The sequence below is a fragment of the Panthera uncia genome, chromosome B1 (assembly GCF_023721935.1).
Source record: "Panthera uncia isolate 11264 chromosome B1, Puncia_PCG_1.0, whole genome shotgun sequence".
Classification (NCBI taxonomy): domain Eukaryota; kingdom Metazoa; phylum Chordata; class Mammalia; order Carnivora; family Felidae; genus Panthera; species Panthera uncia.
In genome coordinates, this window is record NC_064811.1 from 43998431 (window position 1) to 44024532 (window position 26102).

At 43.0% G+C, this 26102-nt stretch overlaps 2 protein-coding genes across 8 annotated transcripts in view; one reads left to right on the top strand and one right to left on the bottom strand.

Annotated features, from left to right (window-relative positions):
* The window catches only part of CRACD (capping protein inhibiting regulator of actin dynamics), a 58197-nt gene extending 39585 nt beyond the window's left edge, over nt 1-18612 (top strand). For both annotated transcript variants that reach the window (XM_049630501.1, XM_049630500.1), the window contains 4 exons: nt 558-3396; nt 8794-8984; nt 9562-9724; nt 18311-18612. In XM_049630501.1, coding sequence (XP_049486458.1) covers nt 558-3396; nt 8794-8984; nt 9562-9724; nt 18311-18471 — 3354 coding nt within the window. In that variant the 3' untranslated portion in view covers nt 18472-18612. The remainder of the gene's footprint in view (nt 1-557; nt 3397-8793; nt 8985-9561; nt 9725-18310) is intronic.
* A 3570-nt stretch (nt 18613-22182) lies between these two features.
* Nucleotides 22183-26102, bottom strand: part of AASDH (aminoadipate-semialdehyde dehydrogenase) — a 55688-nt gene continuing 51768 nt past the window's right edge. For all 6 annotated transcript variants that reach the window (XM_049630510.1, XM_049630507.1, XM_049630506.1 and 3 more), the window contains one exon: nt 22183-24626. In XM_049630510.1, coding sequence (XP_049486467.1) covers nt 24237-24626 — 390 coding nt within the window. In that variant the 3' untranslated portion in view covers nt 22183-24236. The remainder of the gene's footprint in view (nt 24627-26102) is intronic.

Below are 26102 nucleotides of genomic sequence, written 5' to 3' on the forward strand. Positions count from 1 at the left end.
GTAGAAGCAACTAAGTGTCTCCCATCAGGGACCTGGTGTGTTGCAATGAACAGGGGGAAGCAGGCCCATCTACTGGCCCTTTTTAACTTGTTGCCTGCCTGGGGCAGGTGGGCCTCAGAGTGAGGGGCTGCCTTTTGAGGGGCTCTAGACACCTTGCATTTGCTTTGCCAGCTCTCCTACCGTGGCTCTGCCAAAGGTTCTTCAGTTTGACTGGTGTGGACTTTGACGTCACAAATTTCAGGGGACATCAGCTCTCATTTTTTCTCATCTTTCTAAGGCTGGGCTATTGGTTTTTCTCTTTTTATTCATTTGTATTAAGCAAAAGGCATTTGAGAATGACCAATAAAAGGGCCGTGGAGTAAACATGAAGGTGATATGTTTTCCTCCACTCTCACAATTTACTCTTGCTGTGCTGGCCTGGGTGTACCTATCTCTATACTTAGGAACAACTGCACTTTCTCTTGAGATTAAGAGGGTCACCGACATTGTGAATAGGGTGGGTAATGGTTGCCTGTGCAAAAGGAAAAGGCTAATTATTTTGTCCTTACCAATGTTAGGATCGACTGCATGAACAAGGTAGCCTTCCGGGTCAGCTGTCCCTGGACCAGAACGGACACCCTGGAGAAGGCAGACCAATTTGGCATGAGGAGGAGCCAGAGCTGCTGGACTCTGAAGAAGAGAAGAGATGCCAAGAAGAATACTGGCTAGAACTTGAGGCCAAGTGCAAACGGCAAAAGGCTGAAGCAGCCGAGAGGAGACGTCTGGAAGAGCAGAGACTCCAGGCCCTGGAGAGGAGGCTTTGGGAAGAGAACAGAAGGCAAGAGCTCTTGGAGGAGGTAGGCGAGGACGAGGAGGGAGACGAGGCAGAGCTACAGCTGGAGGCAGAAAAGAGGCAGCACCAAGAGGAGAGGCAGAGACTGGAAGGGCAAGGTGTCCAAGGCCAAGAGCGGAGAGAACAAGAGGAAGGAAGGCACCTGGAGGCCCAAGAGCAGCCGCCACGCACACAGCAGGAAGAGCAGGCGGTGTGGAGCGGGCAGGAGGCCGAGAAGCAGCAGGAAGAACAAGAGGAAAGAGAGTTGAAGGAGCTGGAGGAACAGAAGCAGTTGGAGGCCGAAGAGCAGCAACAAAGGGAGGAGGAGGAGCAGCAGCGGCAAAGGGAGGAGGAGCTGCGGCTGCAGGAGGAACAGCAGAGTCTGGAGGAGGAGCAGAGGCGGCTGGAGGAGCAGCAGCAGTGGAGGCGGGAAGAGGAGGAGCATCGAGAACGAGAGGAGAAGAGGCAGCAGGAGGAGGAGCAGCGGCAACGAGAGGAGAAGCTTCGCCTGCAGGAGGAGCAGCGCCTGCAGGAGGAGCAGCGATGGGAGGAGGAGGCAGCAGCAGAGAGAAGGGCAGAACAGGGAAAGCGGGAGGAAGTGGAGGCGCAGAGGCAGCAGGAAGCGGAAGGTCGAGAAGCAGCGAGTGTGCAAGAGGAGAGGTGGCAGCCACTGGACGTGGAAAGGAGCTCAAGGAGCCCAGTTCAGGTGGACTTTGCAGACAAATCAGGCAAACGAGAGCACCTGCAACCCGAGAAGCAAAGAGAACACTCTGAGGAGTCAAGGATTTGCGAGAAGCAGAGCCAGGAGGCTGAGCCATGCGGAGAGCAGCAGGCACAAGGCGGGGATTTTCCCGGGCATGGTCGTCGTGCACGTCAGGAAAAGAGACAAGAAGCTAACATGCAGCCTCCCCGGAAACAAGAGGCGAAGGTAGAAGAGACGCTGGCTGCCGGGGAAAAGAAGGAAGCTGCCGCTCCAGAAAAAGACAGGAAGGTGGAGGAACTTCGGTGGCAGGAAGTGGATGAGAGGCAGACCACGCCCAGGCCCTATACTTTCCAGGTGTCATCCGGAGGGAAGCAGATTCTCTTCCCCAAAGTCAATCTGAGCCCAGTGACGCCCCTGAAGGACGCGGGACTTGCCTCTGCCCCCCAGGAGCCGAAGACCCCCAGAGCCAGCCCGGCCTCCCATGCCTTGCCCTCCTCCCTAAGTGTCCCCCACACAGCCATTCTGGTCACGGGAGCACAGCTCTGTGGCCCGGCCGTTAACCTGAGCCAGATCAAGGACACAGCATGCAAGTCTCTCCTGGGCTTGTCAGAAGAAAAGAAGCACGTGGATGTCCCTGCCCTGGAGAACCCACCCCGAGCATCTGTCGACCCCCGGTCAGGGAGCGGGAAGGCCAGGCCCCCCCAGGAGTCTCCAAGCAGTGTGGCTGCACTAGCCGAATGGGCTTCCATTCGGTCCAGAATTCTGAAGAACACAGAGAGTGAGCAGCGCGTTGATAGAGACCAGTCTCGGCCAGGTGATGAGCACACTCCCAGGGGCCGTTGTGATTCCCGCGGGAACCTCCGGAGGATCCCCCCAGTAAATGCAAAATTCTCTATTATGCCTGCTTGGCAGAAATTCTCAGATGGTGGCACCGAGACCTCCAAACCTAACACAGAAGCAGAGAGCATTAGAAAAAGACCTGTGCTGGGACCCAATGATGGGTCAGCTCCCCAGCCCCTGGCTACTTATGAGCACCCAAAGGGTACAGAGAAACTGGAGCCAGCAGACAGCACAGAGGGATGCAAATTTGCCAAAGACCTCCCATCTTTCCTTGTTCCAAGCCCTCCTTACCCTCTACAGAAAGCAGTGGCCCATGCAGAGCCCATGATCATTTTGGACAGTGAGACCATCAGTGGTATAGGAAAGGCAGACCCCGCAACGCCTGGTCAAGAGGAAAAAGCCTCACCGTTTGGGATAAAATTGAGAAGGACCAACTACTCCTTGCGCTTCCACTGTGACCAACAGACAGAACAAAAGAAGAAGAAAAGGCACAGCAGCACCGGGGACAGTGCTGATGGTGGGCCACCTGTACCAGGAAGCACAAAAGGAGAGAAAGAGACAGAGGGTGTGGCCCTCAAGCATGGCCTGTCCCTAACCCCTGAGAGAAAGCAAGCCCTGTCCACCTGGAAGAACTCTGCTGAAAGAGTACACTCTTCTCCTGCAGCCCAGCTGGGGCCTCAGCCAGTTGCAGAGCACGACAAGGTGGCAAACAAAATGCCATTGGTACAGAAGCCAGCCCTGGCTCCCAAGCCTGCCGGTCAGACTCCCCCCTCCTCCCCACTCTCCAAACTGAGCAGGCCCTACCTGGTAGAGCTGCTGGCCCGCCGGGCAGGGAAGCCAGACCCGGAGCCTGGCGAGCCATGCAAGGAGGGTCAGGAGAGCAGGGACCTCTGGCCGCGGTCACCGCCACCCCCAGAGAAAAGGAAGGCACACAAGAGGGATGAGGAGGAAGTTGTAGAAACAGCGAGGAAACTTGGTTCCTCGGCCCTGTCTGCTGCTCGGCCAGAAAAGCCTTCCCAAACCCCTGAGGCCGGGAGGAAAGGTAGGTATGGGTAGGTGCCCCCTGCCTCTGTCCAGCTTGTCTGTGTCCTGGCAGAAGCCACAACTGCCCGGAGCTGGAAGCAGGGCTAGTGTGGGAGCACGTCCCTTCTCTGTCATAAGTCATATTGAGGCCCTTTTCTTTTTCTGCTCCTTTAGAATTTTGGAAATGCTGACTGTGCTACCTTCCTGCAGCTCATACTGTTAATGATACTTACAGAAGTAATAAGTTCCAGGTGCTGACACTTAGACTAACACACTTTCAGTTGACAACGGACATTGAAATACAGTCCTAATTAACAAAGAAGCCCTTAATCCTTATGAAGGAGCCTCACAGTGATGATAAGACTGGGGTTTTCTAGACTAGTCTGCGTTCTAGCTCTGGGCAGTAAAGGCACTAAGGTGGGAGGTTAGGGGACTTTCAGCAGCAGCATGGGCCTTGGGAGCTTCTGTGTGAATGATTGACTTTGGCTCAGTTTTATGCAAAATGCTGTGCAGATGCGTCCCTGCCCCCACCAGCTTACCACTGTGAAGCCTTTTAAAAAGAAATCTTAGAGCTGCCCTCACTCAAGGCTGCCCCTCGTGTTTCTTCAGACTATAGGTTTGGGACAGTTCAGTGATCACTTGGATTGGCTTTGGGGTCCCTGAGAACCTTCATCTAATTCTTTTTCTTTTCTGTTTTGTTGAAGTAAAGTTTGGGTCATATTCCAGGAAGTTACTTGCATGTATCAGAGAAACTCTCCCCTGAGGTTTATTAGGAAATGCTGCAAGCCTTCTCTTGTGTTTAATTGTTTAGATTTAGGGTGATTTTTGCGGAGAAAAGAGCTGTTTCCTGAGCAATAGTGGTTTGGTTACTTGCCTTATGGAAGACCTTATTGTCCTTTTTAACCACGCCTTAGACCAGCATGTAGATCACGCTTCCGGACCATTTCTCCCTAGTGATTTCTGTTTGTCCTGCTGAGGAGCCCATTTTCATCATTCTCTCTCTCCTTCTCCTTTGCCCCTCCCTCTCTTTCTCTCTCTCAAAATAAATTTAAAAAAAATTTTTTTTAATTGCAATTTAGTGCAGTGAATGAAAATGGATAGTTCAGTATAATAAATTGTCATCTTTCAAATAAGTTGGTTTAGGAATAACTATGCAGCAGCTTGGAAAACATGCAATTGCATCGGGCTCTGCACTGACAGCATGGAACCTGCTTGGGATTCTCTGTCTCCCTTTCTCTCTCTCTCTCTCCCCCTTCCCTGCTTGCTATCTCTCTCAGAAAAATAAATTAATTAATTTAAGCTGACCCTTAGTTCCCTAAAGCCTTGTGGGACTCATGTTTGCAATCCCCATTGACTTTCAGAGCTAGGTGTCTGGGGGCCCGTCCCTCTGGTGAAAGTCTTAAAAGTTGGGGCCCCAGGTGTGGAATCCAAACCTTTTGTTCCTCAAGGAGAAGCTGACCGTTGTGAGTTCCCTCGGAGTTATGGATTGCTGTACAGGGGGTGGGTTTATGGTGAAATTGTGTCTCACCCTCTCCAACCTCCTTCTGTGTGGAGTTTTTCTCATTCACCCATTGCATAGTTGTTCAGCTGGTTTTTGGATTTTTTTTTAAAAGGGAATTGTTCCATATATAGCTGCATATCGGGGAGGGGTGCAGGACCCTCCTATGTCACCATCCTGAATTGGAACCCCCATTTTCAGTTTTGACATTAGCCTTTGTGTCAGTAGCTTTTATGATCATCCAAGTCCCTCTCACTGTCTGGAGGACTCTCTCACTCTCCTTATCTTCTCCCGGAAGAAATAGCTCTCTGCTGTGCTTCTTTCTCTTAGGGAAGCCCTTTTGATCATTATAATTTTCTACCCAAAACTGGCAGTGCCCCTGTTTTCTTCCCCAGTATCCAGATTCTGGGCTGTCAGGCTCTGCTAATTGAATTTTTCTTTACTTGGTAGAAAAGCAGCATGAAAGCAAAGACCACATGCCCGTGGGTGCTGTCTAAAGACCACTGGGGTCTTCCTGCTCACTCTAGGCCACGCTGGCCAAACATGTTTGACTGAACACCCCATCAGAATAAAAATATTAAGCCTGGACCTCCAACTTTATTTGTTAATTGTGACCCTGTAGTGCCGTTATTAGCTAAAACACCTGGAGCATCATATACATTTAAGGTAAAGGTCACTGAAACAACGGTGGACATAACTCCGCTGTGATAACCCTCCTGTGTCCTCCTGTGTTTGCCCTCTAGCACTTCTATTGCAGATGTTGTCTCATTCCAAAATTCCCACCTCCTTGTGGCGGGTGGAACAGATATTAAGTGGCCCTTTCTCCCAGAACTGACCTTTGGGAGCAGTGGTTAAAACCCTATAAGGGCAGGATGCACTGGTTCATGTCCCCAGAACCTGAAGGAGGGAATTGGAGTGGGCTGTGGTTCCCCTTGTCCGCTGGGTTTAGAATGTGAGAGAATAGGTTTAAACAGATATTTTACCTTGGCTTCTTCCACTTCAACTCTGATTTTTCTATGACCCTGTGGTAGCTGTTTGGCCACTTCGTGGGTCTGCCCCAAGTAAGTGATCTAGAACTTTTACTTCAGGATGTGGGAATCGGTGCCATTATTTGTTGAAGACCTTTGGGCATCCTGGGCTGAAATTCAGACAGGAGCCACATTTTAACATCCTAAAACATTTTCTGTTTATTGATCCCCAGCTACAGTCCAGACCTGTTAGGCCCTTTACATATATTGTGTTACAGCCTTTCTAAAGTCTGGTCATAACTCCAGGATGTGCTATTCAAACCACAGTTCTAAGGAAATAAAAATCTGGCTAACGATTTATCTTTTCAAATAAAAAAAAAAGTAGGCAATTCTACTTTAAAGGTACTTTGACCCTTGTGATAAAATGCTGGTCAGAATTGTTGGCAGGAAACTGGCCAGTTGTTTTAATGACCTTTCCAGGCAAGTTCAGGTGGAATGTTTAGTGTAGGATTCCCTTTTACATAATAGCTTTAAATTTTTTTTAATGTTTATTTATTTTTGAGAGAGAGCGAGCACGAGCAAGCAGGGGAGTGGCAGAGAGAGAGGGAGACACAGAATCTGAAGCAGGCTCCAGGCTCTGAGCTGTCAGCACAGAGCCTGACATGGGGCTTGAACTCACGAACTGTGAGATCATGACCTCAGCCAAAGTTATATGCTTAACCAACTGATACATAATAGCCCCTACATAATAACTTTAAATGGAAATCATTTGGATCTTGGCAGTTTGGTTTCAGACATTTTCCAAACAGGTGTTACACTGCCCTGGAGTAGAACAAAACTTAAATTATTTCCTGTGTGTAAAGCCTCTCAGTTAAGCAGAATGCTTGAAGTGGTGAATAGAGTCAACCCTTGAACATCATGGGGGTCAGGGGTGCTACCTTCCTGTGTAGTCAAAATCCCTTTGACTCCCCCAGAACTTAACTAGTAATAGCCTAGTGGAAGCCTTCCTGATAATATAGTCGAGTAACTCATATTTTGTATGTTATATATGCTAAATACTGTATTCTTACAATAAAGTAAGCTAGAGAAAAGAAAATCTTATTAAGAAGACCATAAGGAAGAGAAAATACATTTACAGTACTGTACTGTATTTGTAAAAACAAAACAAAACAAAAGCTGCATAGGGGAGCCTGGGTGGCTCAGTGGGTTGAGTGACCAATTCTTGATTTCAGCTCAAGTCGTAATTCTGGGATCACATGGGATTGAGTCCCACGTTGGGCTCCTCGTTGGGCATGGAGCATGCTTAAGTTTCTCTTTCTCCCTCTGCCCGTCTCACCCACTCGCATGCTCGCTCGCTCTCTCTCTCTCAAAACAAAACAAACAAAAAAAACCCGTGTGTAAGTAGACTTGGCCAATTCAAACCCATGTTGTTCAAGGGTCTAGTGTATTTGTATTTTTTGTTTTTGTTTTTGTTTTGTTAACTAACAATTAACTAAAAATACCTTTCAGGGTTTTTTTTTTAATACTTCTGAAATGTGTCACTTTTCTTTACTGTGTTAGATCATAGCTGAAACTTTATTTGATGATTAGGGAGAGCATAATGACCAAGACTCATTGTAAATAGGAATTCTCTTTGTAGAGTATTATAGGTCTAAAGGTATAGAAAAGCAGAATCTGCCTCCTTTTTGTGCTTGAATTCTTAATTTGATTTTACTTTGGTTCTTTCTCCTCAATAAAAAGTCAAATCGATGGGAGCCCTGGTTGGTAAGGTCCTGGATCATCAATGTGTAAACTTGTAGTGAATTTCCAAAGAACAGGTCTATAGTGAGCCCTTTTCATTTGAGGTAGTAAAGGACTCATTGCTGGAATGGTTATCTATAAAAGGGCTTAATTTTTACGTGAGGAAAAGAAGGGGATGATTCTCATAGACATAAATAGTAAGAACAGGTCACTTTTGTAGAGTGGTTCCTATCTGCCAACTGTCGGGTTAGTATGATACCCAGGATCTCTTAATCTTCACGGCAGTCTGATGAGGCATGTGCCATTGTCATCTCCACTTTATGGATTAGAAGACCTTAGAGAAGCTAAGTAGCTTTTGTAAGGTCACACAAGGTCAAGCCCAGGGCTGCTCAATTTAAGAGTCCAGTTACTCAACCTCTGATTACAGCCACCTGTGAAGTGTGTTTACCCCATTGCATAGGCAAGACAGTCAACCACAGGAAAAGCTCAGACTGGAAGTCAGAAGTCCTAGGCTCAAACTTCAGCCTGTGCACTAGCCGCTGGGTGACCTGGGGCACCGCACTGGATTGCTGTGGCCCCTCATACTCACTCTGTCAAAAGAGAGCATTGGACCAAAATCACAGTTTCCTACTGCATTCCTCAGAGCCCCACTGCCCTCAGCAGTCTCACGGGATAGATAGAGCAGCACCCTTTTTACCTCTTTCATACACTGGGTAGGATGTTTGGGAAAGGGTTAAATAAAGCAGTAAATAAGAATAACAAATCAAATAGCAGCCTGGGTCCCCTGTAGGCTTGAGATTTTCTGACACTGGAGATTGTATTTCTAGTCCCATTTTGAGGGAAGGAAAAGACTTCTATTTTTCTGTTGATAAGAAATATTACCTCTCCACCCAGAGAAGTCCCTCGGGCATCAGTGCAACCAGCCCCCAGCCTTAAGGATGGTCCCAAAGTCATCTCATTAATGGAATGAGGGACACCTTATGCTCTCATCACTTAGGAAATTCCAAGGGTTTTACTGTGTTCTAGAAATGGGCATGAAGACCAAATGTATACTGCTTTTTAATTTTTTTTTAAAGTTTAATTTCTGCGCCCAATGTGGGGCTCGAAGTCATGACTCCTAGATCATGAGCCACAGCTCTACCAACTGAGCCAGCCAGATGCCCCCAGATACATCATATAAATCGTAACAGCAGTCTTTTTTTGTCCCCAGAAAAGCCTGTTCTTCAGAGCAGGCACTCGTTAGATGGCTCCAAACTTGCAGAGAAGGTTGAAACTGCGCAGCCACTGTGGATAACTTTAGCACTGCAGAAACAGAAGGGGTTTCGGGAGCAGCAAGCTACTCGAGAGGAGAGGAAGCAAGCCAGGGAGGCCAAACAGGCAGAAAAGCTCTCCAGAGAGAACGTGAGTAGCCTGGTCTTCAGCTTTAACTTTTCCTTCTCAAGTTTGGCTTGTCTTTTAGGTAGGTCACAAGGGTTTAAAAAAAAAAAAGCTAGCTGGGAGTGGTGAATGCTTAGGGTAGAGCAGTAAATAAATTGACAACCATTAAACCATAGAAGTGTTTTCAAGTAGTAATTTTGTTTGGTTTCCTTGTGCTCTCAGGTTAACCTGATTTGGTAGAGTCCGTGATTATTAGCAGTGATCCACACACACTGCAGTTATGTGAGAAATAGGAAAGTGAATGCATCTGAGCAGTGAGTTGGGAGAAGAATCAGGAGTCTTGCTCTGTGGCCCTGATTTTATAGTCTGTTCACTGGGACTCCTACAAAAGTGGCTTTCCCTCTTTTGGGACCTTTGTCTTGAGCTGCTCCATGGCTGGCGTCATGGTTGGCCACACATTGCTCCCAAGTGCAGTCCCGTTTCTCCTTTAGAGGCGGAGGTTGGGGGCTGGCAGGCAGAAGCCCCCCCAAGGCCTTGCACGGTCAGTCTTTCCATGTCCTGAGGTTGAACACACACTTGCCCTGACTCTCTGCCCACCCAGGTCGGTGTCATCCTGCAGCCTGGAAGCAGCAGTATCAGCAGAGCGGGCTCCTTGCACAAGCACAGCCCACAGCTGGAGGAGAAGAAGCCGGAGACTGCAGCATCCAGGCTTGAGCGCAGGGAACAGCTGAAAAAGGCCAACACTCTTCCCACATCTGTGACAGGTAGGGAGAGCAGGTCGGATTCCGTGTAACTGCAGTGACAGGCTTGTCTTCTCACAGCCACTTTACATCCTTGAGTTTGGGAACGGGCACAGCGTGCGAGGCTCTTCACAGCCCCAGAGGTCAGCTTTGAGAAAGCACTTCTGGTAAAGACCACCAGCAGCTCCCCACCACCAGTGGTATGGTGGTAAATGGTTAACGGTCACCCTTCAGGGACTGGGGAGACCTCTGATTTTAGTACTTGAGTTTTCATGGGGTAAATCCTCCCACTGTGGCCAGTTTCAAGCTACCAGTGTGGTGTCACCTGGCTCCCTAAATTCCTGGACATCAAACAAGCCCTCCCTCTCCGACACCCCACTGCCTGTAGCCCCAACAAAATGAGGTTTGCTAACTTGCTCTCCTGTAAGGGAGACCATGTACCAGAAGAACCACCTAAAGAAAAGAAGAGGCAAGATTATCAGAGGATTTGGGGGGAAAAGGGTGAAGTTTAGGTAAAATTTAAGCGATGTGGGGTTTTGACGGGCTCAGAGCAGCGCAGGGTTGTATGTAAAGGGGTTCACATCAAACCTGAGCTGAAAAGTGCACTCAGGGTCCAGTTTCCTTTGACACAATAAACTTAAATTTGTGGAGGCTAAATCTGAAAACCCCTGCTTGGGGCTCTGCACCTAGCTGGAACTGGAAGCTGCTTCTCTGAATCAGTGACCCACGGGGCTCAGATGCTCCAGGCAAAGTGGGAAGGTCTCTGCTCACTGATGGGGACTCAGATAGCAAGTTTCTGACCACATTAATTAACAGCAGTGTTTCCTATTCATGACATATAAAAGATACACATTTAAAAAAATTCTTTATTCTATTAAAATGATTGGTCACGTTTCCAACTGTTACCTTGTTACAAATCACTTGAAGGAGGGATATGAATGGGAACAAGCTTCCTCCCAGGGGTTAACAGGGCCTGTTTTCCCTTCTGAGCAACCCTGTTCCCTAGAGGGCACCCACCCCCCAGATCTAGGCTTTGTAATGCCTTTGTTACCTGCCAGCTTGGGTATGGAAATGGAAAGAGGTCTCAACCACTAACGCTATACTTAATATTTTGGTGAGGAGAGAAAAAGCCTTTATATTTGAAAACCACTTTGGAGCACCATATAATTTCTCAATAACCTCCATGGGCATAATTTCATTTGATCTGACACCCAAGAATTGAAGGTTCTAAACAAACGGGTGTGCCACCAAGATCATTCTTTCAAAATAAAGTTCCAGAGTCAGAGATCACATACCTTTCTCTGACAGACTTCTTGGACGCTCTAAAGAGTTAATGCAGTTCAGAGTGGCTACAGCTCAATAAAGCAAACCTTTATTTTTGTATTTGTCTTTTCAGTCAGTATTTGTAGAGTTCTCATTCTGTGTAGGCCATTGCCACGGGCAGTAAATAGGACTCAGAGAGAAGCCAAGATCCCTCACCTTAGGAGGTCTCTAAGATCTGATAAAACAAGTGTTGGAATTGTGAGGCCAGCCTGAAAGTCTAGAGAGCCGGCAGGGAGGGGAGGCCCCCAGCGCGAGCTTGGTACAGAGGGGAGCTTCTGACCTCACCAGTTTGATAAGTTCAAACTGCTGGTTTGATCTTTTTCTTCATGGAATTGACTGGTTGTATAGCTAGAATGACAACATTTACCTTTTATTTCTTATTATCATGTAGGCAGAGCTGTGCACAAAAACTTAGGCTTCTAGAAACTGTGAAATTAAAACCAACCATATTCTAATTCTGTATGTAATAGTTATGATCACCCACTTTCTTCCCCTAATTGTTCTCACTAAAGATGCCCAGTGTTTCACTGGGTTTTCCTTTCTGAATCTTTTACTTTTTTTTTTAATATAATTTATTGTCAAATTGGTTTCCATACAACACCCAGTGCTCATCCCAACAATGAGCTCATCCCTTGTCAATGCCCATCACCCACTTGCCCCTCTCCTCCACCAACCCTCAGTTTATTCTCAGTTTTTAAGAGTCTCTTATGGTTTGCCTCCCTCCCTCTCTGTTTGTAACTTTTCCCCCTTCCCCTCCCCCATGGTCTTCTGTTAAGTTTCTCAAGATCCACGTATGAGTGAAAACATATGGTATCTTTCTCTGACTTATTTCACTTAGCATAATACCCTCCAGTTCCATCCATGTTGCTTCAGATGGCTAGATTTCGTTCTTTCTCATTGCCACGTAGTATTCCATTGTGTACATAAACACAGTTTCTTTATCCATTCATCAGCTGATGGATATTTAGGCTCTTTCCATAATTTGGCTATTGTTGAAAGTGTTGCTATAAACATTGGGGTACAAGTGCCCCTATACATCAGCACTCCTGTATCCCTTGGTTAAATTCCTAGCAGTGCTATTGCTGGGTCATAGGGTAGTTCTATTTTTAATTTTTTGAGGAACCTCCACACTGTTTTCCAGAGCGGCTGCACCAGTTTGCATGAATCCATTAGCAGTGCAAGAGGGTTCCCGTTTCTCCACATCCTTGCCAGCATCTGTGTTTTCCTGATTTGTTCATTTTAGCTGCTCTGACTGGCATGAGGTGGTATCTCAGCGTGGCTTTGATTTTTACTTCCCTGATGATGAGTGATGTTGAGCATCATTTCATGTGTCTGTTGGCCATCTAGATGTCTTATTTGGAGAACTGTCTATTCATGTCTTTCATTTCTTCACTGGATTATTTGTTTTTCAGGTGTGGAGTTTGGTGAGTTCTGTATTGATTTTAGATACTAGCCCTTTATCCAATATGTCATTTGTAAATATCTTTTCCCATTTCGTTGGTTGCCTTTTAGTTTTGTTGAATGTTTCCTTTGCAGTGCAGAAACTTTTTATCTTGATGAGGTCCCAATAGTTCATTTTTGTTTTAATTCCCTTGCCCTTGGATACACGTCGAGCATGAAATTGTTGTAGCTGAGGTCAAAGAGGTTGTTGCCTGCTTTCTCCTCTAGGGTTTTGATGGTTTCCTGTCTCACATTCAGGTCTTTCATCCATTTGGAGTTTATTTTTATGTATGCTGTAAGAAAGTGGTCTAGTTTCATTCTTCTGCATGTTGCTGTCCAGAACTCCCAGCACCATTTGTTAAAGACTTTCTTTTTTCCACTGGATGTTCTTTCCTGCTTTGTCAAAGATTAGTTGGCCATACATTTGTGGGTCCAATTCTGGGTTCTCTATTCTATTCCATTGGTCTGTCTGTTTTTGTGCCAATGACCATACAGTCTTGATGATTACAGTTTTGTAGTAGAGGCTAAAGTCTGGGATTGTGATGCCTCTCACTTTGGTTTTCTTCTTCAATGTTACTTTGGCTATTCAGGGTCTTTGTGGTTCCATACAAATTTTAGGATTGTTTGTTCTAGCTTTGAGAAGAATGCTGGTGCAATTTTGATTGGGATTGCATTGAATGTGTAGATTGCTTTTGGTAGTATTAACATTTTAATAATATTTACTCTTCCAATCCATGAGCATGGAATGTTTTTCCAATTCTTTGTGACTTCTTCAATTTCCTTCATAAACTTTCTATAGTTTTCAGCATACAGATCTTTTACATCTTTGGTTAGGTTTATTCCGAGGTATTTTATGGTTCTTGGTGCAATTGTAAATGGGATCAGTTTCTTTATTTCTCTTTCTGTTGCTTCATTATTGGTGTATAAAAATGCAAGATTTCGATACATTGATTTTGTACCCTGCGATTTTGCTGAATTCATGTATCCCTTCTAGCAGACTTTTGGGTGGAGTCTATTGGGTTTTCCATGTAGAGTATAATGTCATCTGCAAAAAGTGACAGTTTGACTTCTTCTTTGCCAATTTTCTTTTTAATTTTTTTTTAATGTTTATCTTTGAGAGAGGGAGAGAGAGTGTGAGTGGGGAAGGGACAGAGAGAGGGGAGACACAGAATCTGAAGCAGGCTCCAGGCTCTGAGCTGTCAGCACAGAGCCCGACACAGGGCTTGAACTCACAGACCGTGAGATCATGACCTGAGCCAAAGTTGGACATTTAACTGACTGAGCCACCCAGGCGCCCTCTTCTTTGCCAATTCTGATGCCTTTTATTTCATTTTGTTGTCTGATTGCTGATGCTCGCACTTCCAACACTATGTTAAACAACAGCAGTGAGAGTGGACTTCCCTGTCATGTTCCTGATCTCAGGGGGAAAGCTCTCAGTTTTTCCCTATTGAGGATGATATTAGCTGTGGGCTTTTCATAAATTGCTTTTATGATGTTTAAGTATGTTCCTTCTATCTTGACTTTGACGGTTTTGATTAAGAAAGGATGCTGTATTTTGCCAAATGCTTTTTCTGCATCTATTGACAGGATCATATGGTTCTTTTCCTTTCTTCTATTAATGTGATGTATCACATTGATTGATTTGCGAATATTGAACCAGCCTTGCATCCCAGGAATGAATTCCACTTGATCATAGTGAATAATTCTTTTTATATACTGTTGAATTTGACTTGCTAGTATCTTGTTGAGAATTTTTGCATCCATATTCAGCAGGGATATTGGCCTGTAGTTCTCTTTTTTTGCTGGGTTTCTGTCTGGTTTGGGAATCAAAGTAATGCTGGCTTCATAGTATGAGTCCCGAAGTTTTCCTTCCATTTCTATTTTTTGGAACAGCTTGAGGATAGGTATCAACTCTGTGTTGAATGTATGGTAGAATTCCCCAGGGAAACCAACTGGTCCAGGACTCTATTCGTTGGGAGATTTTTGATAACTGATTCAGTTTCTTCACTAGTTATGGGTCTGTTCAAATTTTCTATTTCTTCCCGTTTGTCCAGTTTCCTGACATACAATTTTTCATAGTATTCCTTGATAAATTGCTTGTATTTCTGAGGCATTGGTTGTAATACATCCATTTTCATTCATGATTTTATCTATTTGGGTCATCTCCCTTTTCTTTTTGAGAAGCCTAGCTAGAGGTTTATCAATTTTATTTTTTCAAAAAACCAACTCTTGGTTTCATTGATCTGCTCTGCAGTTTTTTTAGATTCTATATTGTTTATTTCTGCTCTGATCTTTATTATTTCTCTTCTTCTGTTGGGTTTGAGGTGTCTTTGCTGTTCTGCTTCTAGTTCCTTTAGGTGTGCAGTTAGATTTTGTATTTGGGATTTTTCTTGTTTCTTGAGATAGGCCATTTTCCTTTTAGGACTGCCTTTGCTGCATCCCAAAGGGTTTGGATTGTTGTGCTTTCGTTTTCATTTGTTTCCATGTATTTTTTCTCTAACTGCCTGGCTGACCCATTCGTTCTTTAGTAGGATGTTCTTTAACCTCCATGCTTTTGGAGATTTTCCAGACTTTTTCCTGTGGTTGATTTCAATTTTCATAGCATTGTGATCTGGAAGTGTGAATGGTATGATCTCAATTCTTTTATATTTATTGAGGGCTGTTTTGTAACCCAGAATGTGATCTAGCTTGGAGAATGTTCCATGTGCACTCAAGAAGAAAGTATATTCTGCTGCTTCAGGATGTAGAGTTCTAAGTATATCTGTCAAGTCCATCTGGTCCAGTGTTTCATTCAGGGCCATTGTTTCTTTACTGATTTTCTGTCTAGATGATCTGTCCATTGTTATAAGTGGAGTATTAAAGTCCCCTACAATTACCACATTCTTACCAGTAAGATTACTTATGTTTGTGATTGTTTTATGTATTTGGGTGTTCCCGAATTCAGTGCATAGATATTTGTAATTGTTAGCTCTTCCTGCTGGATAGACCCCATAATTATTATATAATGCCATTCTTCATCTCTTGTTGCAGCCTTTAAAGTCTAGTTTTTCTGAAATAAGTATGGCTTTTCCAGCTTTCTTTTGACTTCCAGTACATGATAGATAGTTCTCCAACCCCTCACTTTCAATCTGAAGGTGTCCTCAGGTCTAAAATGGGTCTCTTGTAGACAGGAAATAGATGGGTCTTATTTTTTAATCCATTCTGATACCCTCTGTCTTTTGATTGGAGCATTTAGTCCATTTACATTCAGTGTTATTATTGAAAGATAGGGGTTTAGAGTCATTGTGTTATCTGTAGGTTTCATGGTTGTAGTGATGTCTCTGGTACTTTGTGGTCCTTGTAACATTTCACTCACAGAATCCCCCTTAGGATCTCTTGTAGAGCTGCTTTAGTTGTGATGGATGAATTCCTTCAGTTTTTGTTTGTTTGGGAAGACCTTTCTCTCTCCTTCTATTCTGAATGACAGGCTTGCTGGATAAAGGATTACTGGTTGCATATTTTTCCTGTTCATCACATTGAAGATCTCCTGCCATTCCTTTCTGGTCTGCCAAGTTCCAGTAGATAGGTCTGCTACTACCCTTATGTGTCTACCTTTGTATGTTAAGACCTGTTTATCCCTAGCTGCTTTCAGAATTTTCTCTTTATCCTTGTATTTTGCCAGTTTCATTATGATACGTCGTGCAGTAAATTGATTCAAGTTACGTCTGAAGGGAGTTCTCTGTGCCTCTTGGATTTCAAGGTCTGTTTCCTTCCCTGGATTGGGAAAGTTCTCAGCTCTGATCTGTTCAAGTACACCTTCAGCCCCTTTCTTTCTCTCTCTTCTTCTTCTGGAACTCCTATGATATGGATATTGTTCCATTTGATTGAATCATTTAGTTCTCTAATTCTCCCCTGGTGATCCTGGGTTTTTTTTTTTAATCTGTTAGCTTCCTCTTTTTCCATGTTATCTTCTAATTCACCTCTTCTCCCCTCTGCCTCTTCAATCCATGCTGTGACCGCTTCCATTTTGCACCTCATTTATAGCATTTTTCAATTCATCATGACTATGTTTTAGTTCCTTGATCTCTGCATCAGTAGATTCTCTGCTGTCTTCTATGCCTTTTTCAAGCCCAGTGATTAATCTTATGACTATTTTTCTAAATTCTTGTTCATTTATATTGCTTATATCTGTTTTGATCAATTCTTTAGTGGCCACTCCTTCCTGGAATTTGAGGAGAATTCTTCCGTTTCGTCATTTTGGCTAGTTTTCTATCCCTTATGAGTTTTAAAAGCTTGTTATGTGCTCTGCACCTGTGAGCACTGCTTTATTAAAGAGGAGGTCATACACTGTCCAGGGCCTGGCCCTTCAGGAGGTGTGTTTTGGAGAGTTACTTGCTCTCTGTTGTTGTAACTTTGGTTATTTTATTTCCCTACTTGTAGTGATGTTTTGGAGCCTCCACCAGGTGTGCTTTGATTTGTTCCTTGAAGTAGCTGTGGAAAGGAAAACAGATAAACAGGAAAGAAAAACACGCAATCACACAAATGAAACAAACAAAAATAATCAAAAAGCAAAAAACCAGAAACACCAGCTACAAGTAAAGAACAGGGTGGAGGTGGTGCTGATGGAAGAGCACATACAAAGAGAGAAATGACAGGGGCAGGGTAAAGGAAAAAATAAACATTGACCAGGCAGAGAGACTAAATAGCTTAATTCAGAGAGAGAGAGCAAGGAAAATAAAGGAGGAGGCAGAGAAAAAGAAATGAAGATAAAGTTATCTAGAGAAACTATAGGCTTGATTATTCCAGAGAGAGAAAGGAAAGGAGGTGGTGTAGAACATGTATCAAGAGAATGGATTAAATATGTCTGCTAAAACAAACCAACAGCCAGAGTACCCAGTCTAGAGGAGGGAATAGATAAGGAGAAAAGGAAGGAAGAATATATCTAAATAACAAGAATTGTCCTAGAATTAATCCAGGCAATGCAGCAGCACTAGTCTGGAGGAGGGGGCCATCTGGTTCCTCAGCATCTATCCCACTCCAGTAGACATGCAGTTACCTGGCATGAAGGGGCGTGGTTTGGTGTAGGCGGGTCCCACCTCCACTGTGGGCCCCAGGGACCCATCCCTGAGGCCCCACCTTGGTCGTGGTGGGGAGAAAAATGGCGACCTCCCAGCCTCTTCTCCACTGACCGGTGTCCCAAATCACTGCGCCGTCCTTGCTGTGCTGTGGGCACAGATGAGGAGGTCTGTCTCTCTCTGCCAACTTCCAAGCCCTGGTACTTGCTGGGATTTAAACTCCCGCTCCATGCGCCCCAGCCCTGGGGAAGCGCCTATGTTGTCTAGGCTGGTTTTGTCCTGTGCCACAGTACTTCAGGGAGAGGACTGCTTTCTCCTACTGTGGACTGCGTCCCTGACCTGCTCCCAAACCCGGGGGTGGCTCCCCTCCTCCCCAGGTGCACAAACAGGGCAGCCGGCCCCAGTACGAAGGCCCCAGAGTTAGAGATGGGATCCCTCTCCATCCTGGTCGGAGGTTTTTCTCTTGTCTAGATACAGTCCTACACTTCCCCAGCCACTCTTTCTCTTCCCTTTGTCTCTCTGCAGAAGAGGATCCTTCCTCTCCATGCCTACACGGCCCGTTTTATCTCCCCCAGTTCACAATCACCCACCTACAGCCCGTCAGGTTGTCCCAGTGTCTCCTTGTTAGACTCCTGTCTCTTTTCCTTCTAGACTCTCTGTTTGAGAGACATGGGAAGTATGGATCCCCCTACTTTTCCGCCATGTTGGCCGGCCCTGAAATCTTACCCTTCTGATACATCAAAATGTGGTTCTGACTTTTATTCTTATCCTTTTCCTTCTAAACACGATTCAGTGGAGATTTCGGATTCAGCTCCCCCTGCACCGCTGGTCAAAGAAGTCACCAAGAGGTTCTCAACCCCAGACGCTGCCCCCGTGTCAACAGAACCAGCTTGGCTGGCGTTGGCCAAAAGGAAAGCCAAGGCCTGGAGCGACTGTCCACAGATCATTAAGTAGAGTGACTCTTAACCCACTCCTGTTGCCAGTTATTGGCTCTTCTCTTGCCCTTGTTATTTATTTTTTATATGAGGTAAAGAAACCAAGCTAGGGAAAAGCAGCATGTTTTATAGGCTCTAAAATAATTGTTTAGAAACGGAACTGGTGGCGTTCCTTGTAAAGAGTGTATTTGCACAATCCTAGGTCCTGGTGCCTTGAGCTCCTCCTCGTTCTCAAGAGAAAATTCCATCCGAGGGACCACACAAAGCAAAATCTCCAAACTAAGAACTTCTTACGAGAGCCTACCATGCCCATTCTACAGCGCTCCATACATAACACACCCACACACCATTTAGAACAACATGTCCTTTTGCCAATATTTGTAATGGTTTGTGATTCTCTACTCCAGTTTACCCTACCATTTGTTTGGTGGTTTCTTTGCTTTTCTACAGTAATGGTGAAAGAGAGGATCATATAGATAGAAACAATAATGCCCATTCTCCTGAATGCAGTGAGTAACTAGGTATCGTAAGTTAACAGTCTGGCTGCCACCTCTTTCCGTGTCTGCTTTTCTGAATTCTCCCTGGTCTGAAACTGTAACATGCACATGTCCACCACACTGCTATTCTACAGGTCCCGCCACACCAGGACTCCCTTAAGAACATATTAAACATTTGGCCCAGTTGGCTCCTAGGCAACATTTTTATTTACCATCATGAAGAAAGGAAGCAACATATTCTCTTTCCATCTCTGAGAATCCCCATCTAGTGCAGTGGTACTTAAGATGTCCTGGCTCCATCCCAGTCCTACCTACCAAATTAGATCCTTTGAGGATGGGCCAGGACTGTCTATTCTGGCAAAACTCTTCAGACGAATTCTGATACATCCCAAAGGTTGAGAACCTTGGGGTAAACTGCTTCCAGTGTAATCTAGCTTTTAAAACTCTGAAAGGGAGGCTCATTTCACCCCAAGAAGCAAAAGTGAGAGAGGAAAAATAACCCATCCCCCAAACCAGCCATTTATTACAAGATAGGAGAGGCTACTGACATTACATGTCTCTGAATATTCCCTTAGGTCTTTAGGGAAAATTGACAGGAAGCCAAGATTTGGAGCCTTTGTACTAAGGACTTCCTATGGAAAGTTTCTTTCTTTACCGTAATTGAATGATTCATATTTAGAGTCAAATGTTCAAGAGCATTTATAATTTTGAGCATTCACCTTGCTACCTTTAAAAAACATCTCAGAGTCTAAAGTGGCCTTGTTGCTCCACACATGTGGTCCAAAGGGACATGGCAAGCATGAAGCATAGACATACCAGCAAACCCACACTTTCTATTTCATGGTGCCGGCATATTCAACTTTTCTTAAGATTCTGACTCCACAATACAAGTACACATCCTTCACTCAGTGCAAGGGGAATCACATTCCTTTTTCCTCTCCTACAAAAACACATTTTATCAGTATCCATCATGCTGAGTTCCCTCAACATGCAATGTGCTGTTATTATTCTGTCATTTACCATATAGAAGGCATCTTCTGGAAATGATGGCTCAACCTCATGGTAGCAACTGGCAAGTGTGGTCAAGCGGATAGTTGTACTCTTGCAAGTCGGATTTAATATTATATATACTGGATCAGACTGTTAAGAATCAGTGTAACTTGAATTTTTTTTATTCCTGCGGGAAGCAATTAATATTCCAATGCATGTTTTCCACACTGATGTTCATTTCTAAATCAAACATGTAGGCATTTGTTAGTTTTCAGTGATTTCATTACTAACATAACACCCTTTTGAATGGCAGTCTTTCCACCTAGAGCCCTGGTATTCTAGTGCTACAGTAATTCTTCCAAACTTTGTCTTTCATCCTGCCAGCTTTGGATAATACCACAGTAAGGGTGGAGAACAGGGGGAAGAAATCAGATCACTGAAGAAGAATACTTAGAAGAGTCAACTCTCTACTGGCTCACATACCACATAGGAGAAACGCCTTAGTCACAAAGCTCCTATGAAAGTCTTTAGAAGTTAAGAGTACACTGGGGAAAGGGACAGTTAGAGCACTTACTTTCAACCACTTCCTGAAGGGTACATGTTTAATATTTCATGTAAAATGACTCCAAATTGCACTAAATACCAATGAAGTGTTATTTTGCTTTAGTTGTGCTGCAGTCTTTTCTGATTAACAAACTATGGGGGAAATTCAAAACAAAAACAGTTTTTTTTTTTTAAATCAATGATTGCTATGTTAAATTTTTTTTTAAACTTGAAACACATACTTCTCTTGGCAAGGTTAACAGATTAACTCTGTTCATAAGCATATATAGAGAGTTTTTGTTTACTTTTTTAATTTTTCAAGTGCAATTGTTTCTTACACATTAATTACTATTATCATTTTAGCCAGTTATCAGCAAATTATAGTATGTATTCATTGTCTCTTCTTGTGACATTTAGTTTAATTGCTTATTTTAAAGCAGAAACATTAGTTACAGTGTCTTGCAATATTTTTAACCAATAATAAAATTAAGTAGAGACAACAATGAAAAATAGTGTGATTTTAATATTATTTTGAGATTTTTGGTTGTATAAAGTTTTAATGTAAAATGTCCATTATTGAAGGAAAGAGATCTTTCAATAAAAAATACATACAAGATCTTCAGCACTGATGGAATTTCCTTTTCAAGTTGAAGTTTTTACTATTTTCAATGACTATAAGCAAGCTCATATAGCTTTTGTTGAGAAAGAAAAATTTCAAGGCATTTTATGTGCTACCTTACATTTTTTACAAGGTGTTTTAGAGATAAGTAATGAGTAGGGGCAAATAAAATGTTTATCTCCATCCTAAATTGGAATTGAATGATCGGCATCCCAGACAAAACAATCTTACAGCCTCCTTACACAACACATGGGCCCCAGAACAGCAACAGTGGCTGGAGCTGAGAGAGCTGAGACCTTCTGAAAGGCAGCTTAGGGTCCCAGGCCAGACCTACTGACTCACAGGCCTGCACTAGGGCCAAGTGAGTGATGTGAGGCATTCATCTTGGGTGCCACAAACTATGTAATCAAGAAAAATACTATTTTCATACAGTATTATATATATAGTATATATAGTATGTATGTCTATATATAATATACATTATATATATACAATTATATACAAATATATGCATTATATATATACAATATATATACATTATATGTTATATGTAATGTATATTATATATAGGTACTATATATAATGTATATTATATATAGGTACTATATATAATGTATATAATATATATTAGTACTTGGGGTGCCTGGCTGGCTCAGTCGGTAGAACATGTGACTCTTGATCTCAGGGTTGTAGGCTCAAGCCCTACACTGGGCCTAGAGATTACTTAATAAAATAAAAATTCATACAAATTCCAACATGAACAATTATCAAAATTTTAAATAAAGACAGGATCAGTATTGCTGGTTTTTCTTTTTGCCTCAGGTTCCATTATGGCCCAGCAAAACACACTTTCAGCCCTCTCAACTGTTAACGTGCATTTCACTCTAACAAGAGCTTCAGGTGGTTAATACATTAAGATTTAAGAAGCACTGGGGGCATCTGGGTGGTACAGTTGGTTAAGCATCCAACTTTGGCTCAGGTCATGATCTCATGGTTCGTGAGTTTGAACCCCACTTTGAGCTCCACACTCTCTCTGTTCCTTTGAGATTCTGTCTCCCTCTATGTCTCTCACTCTCAAAAAAAAAAAAAAAAAAAAAAAAGATTTAAGAAGCACTGATCTAAAACTTGGCAGAAGAGATGTTGTTCTTTTTGACCAGTCTGTACCTCAATCCCCACTCTAGGTTTGGGGAAATCTCCCAACTCATGGGTCTTGCACTCACCTCCCACCACCAAAGATGAAATGCCTGATATGTGCTCTTGTACTCTATCAGGGGCATGGAACCTGTTTCACTTAAAATTGGAAGAGACTCTGAATTTGTCTCCCAGTTGAAATCAATGAGGAAGTCTTACAGTGGTGGGTAACTGTGTATCTAGCATTAGTGGTCTGAGCATTTAGAGGTTCAAGAACAGCAGCTGTGTCTTCTCCAGGCCACAGTCATGCTGATTTCAGGCATTCATTGTTCCTGGCTGTATAGCTCTAGCCCTTGTTGCAAATCTCCAAGCTATTCAATATTCTTTTTAAAAATTCTTTTCTGCTTAAAATAGCCTAAGTTGACTTCTATAGCTTGCAGCCAAGGACTCTGGCATGTCTGATATTTGAGACTTTACTGATGAATAAATGGACCAGTTAAATGATACCACAGTTGACTGTAGAAAAGGGAAGGTGAACAACAGGATACATTTTTGTTACTTTATTAAGTGCCTGAGCACAAGTGTCTGGGATGTAATATGCCCTAAATAGTTCTTATTACTACCACTAGTGGCTAAATTCATAGTACCATAGCAAAAAAAAAGCTGCTTTATTACCTGAGCTATTATATCGTGAAATTTCAAGGAAAATTGAGACATTTTTTCATCTGAGTAATTTAAGTGACATGGAAAAGAAGATGACGTAACTTCTGCTCCAGTGATCCCTGCTGCTACCACCTAAAACTCCCTACTCTAACATACTACCCTAAAACTTAGTGGCTTAAAACAACTGCCATTTTATTATTTCTCAGGATTCTATGGGTGAGAAATTCAATGTCTGGCACCAGAATGGCCTGAATAGCTGGGGGCTGGCTGGAATGCTGGGGGCCACATGTGTGGGGCTTCACCTGTCCTTGGTTCTCTGGCTTCCTTGGTTTTCTTAGTAAACATCAGGGCCATTCCCTCACGACATGGCCTCTCCGTCTAGCTGCCAGACTTCTCATGTGGCAGCTCTGGGATCCCATGAGAGCAGAAGTGCCCAGCCCTTCTTAAATCTTGGGCTCAGAAGTGACATTAGTGTCACCTCCACTGCATTCTATTGGTTAAAGCAAATCATGGACCAAGCCCAGGTGCAAGAGGAGACCGCATACAGGGCCTGGCTCCCAGGAGGAGCTATAATTCACCAGGGGCACCTTCATACCAAGCAAATGCAGGTATAAGCAAAGGTCTATGGCACTGGAGAAGCAGGTCCAGCCCCAAACCATACACATTAAGAGAATCAGGACACTTAAAAGTACATAGAGTTTTTTCTTTCCTGGTTTTTGTTGTGTTTCCTACCTCCAAGCCAGTGAAAAAAGGACATACAATCACAAAATCTAATAGAGAAATACAGACACAAAAATATTCATCAAGATTTGTATATCAAAAATGGAAAAAAGAGGATAAATCAAAGAAACTATTATAGGAAGACAGATAAATATATACATAGATATAGTTCAATACTGGTATTTTGTTCACTTAAACATACTAAATAAGGAACCTAATTTAATAAAAAACATCCTACCTCTGAAAACCTTGCGTTAATAGATCTCACTGTAAATAAGTAAATGGTGTATTACATCATGGACTGAGTTTTTAACCCACCAAGTAAACTCTGATCTTCTTTTTCACAGAAGTCTATAAAAAAAAGAAAAAAGCCCAAAGTAAAATATCCATAGCCTAATTCAAAGAGTGCTACTAAATAAATTGATGTTTTTGTTCTATAATTCCTTTTAAAAGCATTTGTTCCGCTATAGGAAGTAAAATATGATCATTCTCCAATAAAGTGTCATAGACAAGTTTCTTAAGCAAAAATAATCTTTAGTATAAAATAAGACTAATCCAAATGTTCTGTAACGATAAAATATTTTCAGATATCTCAGATAATCGAATAAGGACTGTACTTGATTATATTTGATGTCCACCCAGCAAATCCAGACAATAAACATAATTATTTCTACATCCAATGAGAAGCATTGATTCCCAGACCACAGGAGAAGAAAAGACTTGTCCAGGAAGTTCATACACACTTTGCAATCGTCCACTCTTAGATTCCAAGATCCACAGTTTCCCATCAGTAGATGCTGCTGCCAGCAACATTTCATTGCTACAATCTTGGTAACAGAAAGCAAACGGTGTCGCATACACCTGGGAAGTAGTTTCAAATTTCCACTGGAGGTGACCTTTCATATTACAACAGTAGATAAAGCAATCATGGGAACCAAAAAATATTTCTTGCTCTGATGCTGAGGTACATGGGGATGAAAAAATTGGTTCACTGGTAGAGAACTGCCAAACCTGAAGGACGAGAAAGGCAAAAATAATTCATCTAAGTTCAACAATTGTCGTGTAAAGCTTTAGGAAATTCTTAATAGAAATGTAAGCTATTAAATGGTAACTACACACAGAGAGAAGAAATAATGGCTTTTTCTGAAAAGTAGCATTCTCAAATTATACCTCTATTCCCAGTGGTAAAATCTAGAACAAAATACACTGGAGTGTTCATACTACATGAGTCACTGCTATGCAGAATATGATGAAATAAAACTAATTTGAACCCCATTCAAGAGCAAGCTATTACTATTATGTTCAGAGACACTAAGTTCAAAGATATAACTACACTCAGTTTTCAATGTATCTTATTAAAAACTAGATCTTGTTCTATTCTCCTAATGTAAGGAGATGGAAGTGACTGAAAAGGAAAATTTATGTGCAATAATTCAAATTAAAGGTTTAAACAAAAAGCCATGAGTTGTGTGTCTGCCTGTGGATATATACTCCCTACTTATTTTAAAGGTACCACAGACAAACCTGTCAGCCAATATTTTGAAGAAAAGAAGGAAAAGGCACAAGTCTAAGGTAGTGTTTACAGTAAAAGCAGAATAAAAAGCAAACAAAATGAGAACAGTGGGCATCTTCATGAAACAGGATTTGTAATCTTAATTCTGTCCCTCACTTGGAAAAATCATTTTCATCTATGGTTCACCCAAAAAAATAGGAGTAACAGTACTTGCCTCTTCTTACTTCTTAGGAATCTAAAGGTGAGAATATGTTCAAACTATTTTGTAAGGAAAAATATTAAGTGAACATCACAAAAGATCTCATCACAAAGTAATTGTCCCACATCAAGGAACTGCCAGGCCAGGCAGAGTGAAAGTAGAATAAAAAGCACCAGAGCAACACTGGCCACCACTGGGCTAACTCAGGGTGGAGTTAGCACTCTCTCAAGTATACAAATAGTCCCCAACATCAAACCTACAGCAGCAGTTGGGCCACCAGTGATAGTCACTTGCGGATAAAGAAGTGGAGATTTCCTCCCCCCCCCCCAAAAAAAAAAGACCTAATGTAATGCAGAAGCAGCCTACCCTGCCAGTCATGAAGTTGAAGATGGCACTTCATACAATGCAATTTGGGTTATGCCACCTATTTTGGTTTTCATAGAAAAAGCAGGGGCATCTTTAAATGTTCAAACCTTGAGGTGCCGCGGTGGCTCAGTCGGTTAAATGTGTGAGATTCTTGATTTCGGCTCAGGTCATGATTTCAGTTTTGTGAGTTCGAGCCCCACATCAGGCTCTGTGCTGGCAGCACGGAGCCTGCCTGGGATTCCATCTCTCTCTGTCTGCCCTTAACCCATTCATGCTCTCTCTTTCTCTCTCAAAATAAATAAATAAATGTTCAAAACCTCAATAGAAATTATAATAAAATTGCCTAAAAACTGGTAAAGTTTTTGTTTGTTTAATGTTTATTTTTGATAGACAAAGCATGAGTGGGGGA